General features: G+C 36.1%; 1 protein-coding gene across 4 annotated transcripts in view; it reads left to right on the top strand.

Annotated features, from left to right (window-relative positions):
• The first annotated feature begins 2,101 nt into the window (after positions 1–2,101).
• Positions 2,102–7,610, top strand: part of LOC124269845 (formin-binding protein 1-like) — an 88,097-nt gene continuing 82,588 nt past the window's right edge. For 2 of the 4 annotated variants that reach the window (XM_046704886.1, XM_046704888.1), the window contains exon 1: positions 2,103–2,274. In XM_046704886.1, the coding sequence (XP_046560842.1) occupies positions 2,251–2,274 (24 nt within the window). In that variant the 5' untranslated portion in view covers positions 2,103–2,250. Of the gene's footprint in view, positions 2,275–7,610 lie in introns of all 4 variants that reach the window. The other 2 variants (XM_046704885.1, XM_046704889.1) reach the window with 2 other exon arrangements.

Genomic DNA, 7,610 nt, shown 5'->3' with positions numbered 1-7,610 from the left:
AAGAGGCAGTGTTCTTTGAGATTTGGACGCATGCGTCCACGATGTAATAAATGATGTAAATAAATACGTTGTTAACGCCACAACAATATTCCCAGCATACTACCGCGAGCTCTTAAACAATAAGTGGACGCTTTTACGCTGCTGTTCGCAATATTCCAGCAACATCATGGTGGGGGACACCAGAAACGGGCGTCGACACATTGTACACATATGGGGAATCGACCCCGGGTCCTCGACGTGGTGAGTGAACGCTTTAACCACTAGGCTACCCCACCACTCCTATTATATATTTTGGAGTCTGAGGCAGACAAACCAGTTATTTATAGCATAAGCCGCGTCTCCAGCTGTTTTACTTACCAAGATCTAAAGTCTCTGACCAAACTTCCCTGCCATATAGATTTAAAAACGTATATCTCGAAGACACATATAAGAAAACGAACGAACGAAAAAAGATTATGAAAACATGAAAACTTGTCTGACCGACGATCTTTACCGGGTATTGATGTTCTTATTTCATAGATGTCGCTTAATGAAATCGGGGAACATCATCGTTAATTTTCACAACAAATAGTTTGCGTTTTCCCGAAAAAAAGGAATATATTTGCAAGACTTCTCTACTAAGGTCTAAAACACTACACATATACATCCATATATGGCGTTGCCAACAAAGTATCTTCGGTCTAAAATAAAAGACGTCTTTCGGTCGTAGTTGGTAGTTGTTAAATGTTATCATTACATGCATCGATCCATTACTGGTCTTTCAGATGGAATAGATAAACGAATGTGAAGTGCTCTCTCTATATATATCATGTAAGCACCAGGGAAAGAAATACAATATTATTTTTTATTTGAACTTGGATAACATCTTGTATTATCCTTAACGTTTAAGAATTGCGGGGGCGGGAGGGTAGCCTGGTGGTCAAAGCGTTCGCTCGTCACGCCGAAGACCCGGGTTCGATTCCCAACATGAGTACAATGTGTGAAGATCAATTCTGGTGTCATCCGCGGTGATATTGCTGGAATATTGCAAAACGAGGCGTGAAACTACACTCACTCACTCACTTGACCAAGACATGTGGATAATAAATGATGACAGAGACTTGAGACATCAAGACTCAAGCGTTGCGGCAATATTCTACGGATGACGTCATACACTTATACTGACTAATGCTCAGAAATTACTATCCTACATGCCTCATATCAATCCATTCGAACATGTGTGAAACGAATGACAGCCTGTTGCTGTAAAACGTTTTGACGGCACAATGGATACTTGTTTGTGTCATGGTGACCTGCGTTTTCTTCCGGTCAGAAAGCGCCACCTTTTGTATCGTTCAGCGACATACGTTGTAAAGTTTTGACAATATTGACCATACAGAGATTATAACCTCAGTTTAGGTATATCCTACTGAAACTCGATTATAATACCACTTCCCGTATCATGTATAGAGTCTATACGTAAATATTCCCAGAAAACTATACCCTTTAACTGCTGGAGATTACGATTAACGTAAGAAGTAAGATTAAAATGTGGTATAAAGAAACCATGGCACATTTATATACACGTGTCTATCTTTCTTAACACCAGTAAATCCATTAAAGAAAACGGGAAATGAACTAAATACATCATAACTAAATGACGTTCAAAATAACTAAACAACCCAAGTTTAATTCAATAATTCTGATGACGGTAATGTGACGTCAGATTCAGGTGAAGAATCAAACGCCTACGTGGGCTTTAAAAATCGTTTTCCTAATGGGCATTTTTCTTGTCACTTTACAGATTTGTCTAGAAAATTTGAAACTTTTAAATTAAAAAAACCCGGAGCGCTCCCCAAGCCCCAATCATAATAATGACTCAGAGAATAGCATCTATCGTATTGCTTCGAAATTCCAATGTTATGCACTAACACATTCCAAAGAGTCTTACTTGCGGGACGCACCTCCTTTGTCTACTAGGAGTTACTTCCCCTTATTCATATTTCGGGCTAATTTGTAATTTATCGCGTGTTGTGCGTCACAATTCAAGCAGTGGAGTTTCCCTGTGCTAATTGTCTTTCGCATATACCTATATACACATCAAACGGTACACGTTTCTGAAATTGTTGCACATCTCGCATTTCCGGAAGTGCGCGTGAGGTGTCCGCCATGATTCTATTGATCCCAGAATAGAGGAAATAGTCTACTGTCAGATAGATCAGAACATAACGTTTCCCGGCTTTTGCCAAACGAAATTGGACTTATGCAGTCATGAGCTGGGGAACTGAGTTATGGGTAAGATGTGATTTAATCATGATTTCTACTTCTGGAGGATTTTACTGGTATTTTCCGACAACGTCGCGTGTTTTCATCGATGATGAAGACAGTCGCGTCTCGGTGAGACGCATGCAAAATGATCATGGATTCGTCATCTGATTATCAATTCAACATGCAAATCAGGTCGATGCGTTTGAAAATTGATATTGTTTCTTTCATATCGTGTACGTATGGAAACTATATCGGTTTTACACTTGATGGGCCCGTTTGTGTATCTACTATGTTCTTCGTTCGCATAAAAACAATATTGTCTGCTGTCAGTTGAAGATGGGCTCAGACGCAGAACCAGTCTGTAGCAGCGATGTGCGCTATTACCACTGCATGTCACATTGAAATACAACATTCTACACACCTATCATACATACACAAATATTTCCTACTTACTCAACAGGTCTGTTTCATTGTTTAGAAAGTAAACTTTATGTTTGTAAACATGATAAATAACAAACAGTGGGTCCAAACAGTTACTACTACAGAGTAAGAAAGAAGTAAAGGTTACTGATTTGTATACATCTCTTGTTTAAAAAGTTGTTATTGCACACATACTACCAGTGTTAAAGTATAAATTTGGATAAAATATTCATTGATTGTTAATGTATTCATAATTCAATTGATTTCGTTGACTATTGATGCTATAATGTAGATACTGTTTTTGGTTCCTGTTTTGTTTGTTGGGTGTGTGTGTGTGTTTTCATCTAGCACATCTAGGGTAGCAGTTCAAATGTGGCCACAGAATTGCCTGTAATAATGTCTACTATCTCTTGTTCTAGGTCATACATCAAGTGAATGTTAGTCACACAGATTTTTCATTTAATCACACAAGACACATTTGTAGTCATCACATTTTGACCAACTTGTTGATTGGATTCTTAATTAAGAAAGTTAGAGGCTGGTAATTAGTGTGGTATAATATCACATAATGTTTATTGTGTATTCGTCACAGATCAAATGCCAGTGTTTGCTTTTCTAAATAGTTGATACATTTTGCCATAGATAAGCAAATATTCATAAGTAGCAACGTAGTCAAATGAATCTGTTGATTTGTTTCTCATTTTGTGTGTTATTATCTGGTATTTAGGGTCTCTTTACAGTTGTTTATGTGTTTGATTTAAGTTGGTTATCAAACAATTTGCCTCAAAGACTTATACACCTGCTTACAATGAAGGGAGATAACCTGCGTGTTCTTACTGTTCTTACTTCAAGAAATATTCATACACTATGTATATAAATCAACATGATTTATGAAACAATGTTTAACTTGATCGTGATAGGTTTTACTATAACTTGAAATCACTGATAATATGTCTGAGTGCTGCTTTTGAGAAATGTCACATTGATCATTTTAAAGAGTTTAAGCGGCTATATTTTTAAAAAGACCACCTATTTTGTTAGATCTATCACATGTTAGATCTATTATTGGGAGCTTAACTGATACATCAGACAAGATCATAACATGTGTGCAGAAGATCATGCTCAGGTACAGCATTAATGGCACTATAATTTTTCAGTATGTTCCATGTACTCTGACATGTTCTCTTATTGAAACATTAACCAGAGTGGAAGCATGAAAAGTCGTTACTGATAAGCAAGCTTTTTCACCTCACTGCATAGTGTTTTGCAAGTAGTCAGTAGTGATTCTACAGTTTTCCTCTTTTCCTTTTCAGCATTATCACAGGTATTTGTTATCAGGGATGAATAATATTGGACGCTATTCACTATATCATTTTAACACTGATATATCAACAATCTGAAAAGTAGTCACCAACCTTTTTAGTTTACATTTCTTGAAGTAGATTTGTTTGGCAGTTAGCTTTAGTCAGTCATGCAGTGACATTTTGTGTTATTTACCCAAGGTTAACTTTCCTGATGCCACCATGTAAAGTGTTTAAGCTTTCAGGTTCCCAGACTTTTTGTCCCTTTCTTATGTTGGTTTTCACCTGTGCTTTTGGGTGTGTTTTTGGAGTAATTGCTTATTTTTTTACTTGTACCCTATTATGTTTCCTACAATTGGGGTCCTAGAAATGACCAGAGCATGCGAAAATGCTATGTCCCAAAATATATGATTTTGACCTATATTCTTCTTGACTTTGACATTTTTGATTATTTGATGGTCCAAATATATTTCATTTTGCACTTAAACATACTCTGGCAGCAAAAATCATTGAGAAAACTCAGGTTCTTTGAACGTGTTCAAGCGCAATATGACCAGACAATATAGTAAGTCATTACTTGACCATGTTGACTGTCATGTTCTTGCAAGATCAAGTTAAGGTCAGTCATAATCATTCAACTGATGATGAACATTACAGTTGCTTATATAGGTAGTGTTACCTATCCCATTTTGTCAGTTGAAGGAAAAGTAAAGACTGGAGGTGCACAGCTTGACATAACTGAGATGATTGATAGCGTGACCTCACCCATAAGACACATAGGCCCAGAGCAAGTATGTAGCTGGCCTCATTATGTCTAATAGGTTCAGCAATGGAGTCCCACTGTTGAGTGGATGTATGTGTAGAGCAAGTTGATGTGCTACTGCTCTCCTTATTAGTACATTTGTAAACACCACATGGCAAAGGTCAAATAAATGAATGATCATATGCTTTGTATGTAAGAAAGCACGAAAGTTGAGGATTTAATTTAATCTTAGTTGGCTTATAACAATTTTGGCCTCTTTTTCAGTGTACAGGGTCCAAATTTAAAAAAAAAAATTATTCAGAAATTGTAATTTCAACTTTTGTACTATTGGTAATAATTGATAAACAAGCACAATCAAGTGTGGCAAGATATCAGTTGGGTTTGTCGTTAGTGTTTTTTTAATTGTTAACATAAAAAAATTATATGTATCACGTCTTGTACAACCAGCAGTGATAAGATCTCATGTTTTAGTTTTCTTTTTTTCATTTCATCTAATTGCAGAACAGACAAGGCCAAAATGTTCTGAGTCAAAAGTCATGGGGTTTTTTTTCTAATTTTAGTCACTCTTGTAAACCAACTGAATAAAATATGCGCCTTCAGTGAGTCATTGTGGCAACCCTCATGTTAAACGTAAAGATGGGGGGCCTTACTTTCAGATATTTGCAAGAAACTACCATTAGTACCAGGGCCCAAGTATTCCCTCATTAATTGTAAACACTGACATATTTACATCTGTGACCTGAATTTCCTATACAGTCCTAAAGTAATGGGTTCCTTATATCTAGACATGACCTTGTTTTGACACTGTTTCAGTCATTCCAAATGTAAAGAAACATCTATCTTAAAGCTGCATATTCCTGTGCATTATGGGTTATTTTACAGGACTACAATTAAAACGAATATCTATTCAACTACAGCAATTGATTTAAAAATCAGAATGAATGTATATAAAAATTACTTAACACAGACACATTTTGATTGTGGTTCACAGGAAACTCAGAAAGATTTTCATGTCTAAACATCTTATAATGAAAACTCAAATGAATTGTCCATGACTTTGTTATTGAGTTGAGTGGTGTGAAAGTAGCACTAATCTTTATCATGGTTATTAAACAAAATGTAACACCAGAAAAATACTTGCATAAAATAGTGTTGATTTACAGAAAATGTATTATTAGACAATGCCTTTTGAAATAATCGTCAGATGGTTGCAATCACATTCTGTGTAGCTGACAAGTTGCTGAGTGGCGGTTATGTATACACTGTAATATCAGTTATTTTGAGCTGTTGGACTCATTGTCTGAATAATTAGTTGCACTTAGGCCATCAGCAGGCAATTATCTGAGGGTGTGGATTGTCATTATGTGTAGTTATCGTCCTGAATGAGTCCTCAGATATGATAATAACTTATGAAATGTTACATAACATCCCTTAGAGATGCTTACGATAGCACAAACAATAGTCACTTGCAGTGTTGAAGTTGAGGGGGTTTGGGTCCTTGAGACTTTCATCCATGGTATTTGAATCTGGAGATTCCATAAAACTGTAACCTTTATTATATTATTCCACGTTTGAAAGGGATGAATCTCAGGGATGGCAATTTTCCGCGGATTTTATTTCAAATTGTTCAATTGTGAATCGTCTAAATCCATTGAGAAACCCCCATTCGATGACACAATATTAAGTTCTGCGCTGAAAATAGATTTTCCTGTTGCCATCCCTGGATGATTTATCTTTTATACACGAAGCTAATTATCATAAAATGTAAATTGTATGTGTAAGTATAATTACATATCTGATTATCCTTGTCAAGAGTTGAGTGGTATATTAGGGATGTGCCAAGGAACTGTTTACTTTCATGCTAAATTTCAGAGCATACGAACACAAGAATTAAATCTCTTGCCTCGTAGGTCCAACCATTAAAGTGAAAAAGGCTGTATGGCTTGTTCTGCTCCATTCACTTTGTCTCGAATATTGTGATTAATATTTCCACATGTGGCACACGCCTGAAAATATCACTTTAACAATGAGAATATCATGAATGTTTAACCACTGAATGTATAATGATTGCTAATGAATGTAACTGGTCAGTGGGCATTTTGATATGCATGAAGATATAGTGTGTCATAGGGGAACATAAAACTGGTTTCTGTTGCATTCAGTTTGTGGCTTCCTACATATCAGTAAAGTTTCTGAAAATTCTCTGCCAGATCTTTTTTTACCCTTGGGAAAAGCGTTTACTTTGAGGTCTGTCACCCTGTCAGACTGTCATGCTAACCCATAACAAATATATCCAACATACTTATGCAAGTCTGTGAAAGTAAGCAAGTCTAGTTTGTTGCAGTTTTGTGAAATTGAGAAGTCTGCGCTCCTTTTCTTAGATTAAGTTAAGATAATTTAGCAACTTTTTTCTGTAAAATATTTTTAGTTTAGTTTATCACCATGTCAAAATTGTAAGTGTTGGTAGACTTCATTTGCCAGACAGTGGGGCACATTAATGTGATTGAGTTAAAATTTGCATTGAAATATTTTCTACAATTTTTGTCAGGAAATAACTGACTTCAAAGAAGAACAAATAACTTTGAAATATGCTTCAGCTTTGAGAATAGGAAAAAAAGTGAACCAAAGAATTCCAGAGCCTAAGAGTTAATTGTGATTCATTAGCCCAGTTAGATTAGTATATAATGTGTGAGTGACCCGCGTGAGGGCTTGGCTTGTTAAGGACAGCTGGCACCAACTAGTGTACACCTCTTATAAACACAACACTGTATTACACGTCAGATCTTGAGGCTATATACGCCAAATATTCATTAATGAAGAAAAAGTTCAAGAGGGAGGCTGTTGGATACCTTCATAATGCATTGCATAAGAAGACTGAA

The sequence above is a fragment of the Haliotis rubra genome, unplaced genomic scaffold (genome assembly GCF_003918875.1).
Source record: "Haliotis rubra isolate DU_JTF1 unplaced genomic scaffold, ASM391887v1 Scf148, whole genome shotgun sequence".
Taxonomy (NCBI): domain Eukaryota; kingdom Metazoa; phylum Mollusca; class Gastropoda; order Lepetellida; family Haliotidae; genus Haliotis; species Haliotis rubra.
Note: the sequence above shows the minus strand (reverse complement) of the source record. Positions and strands in the feature narration are given on the sequence as shown.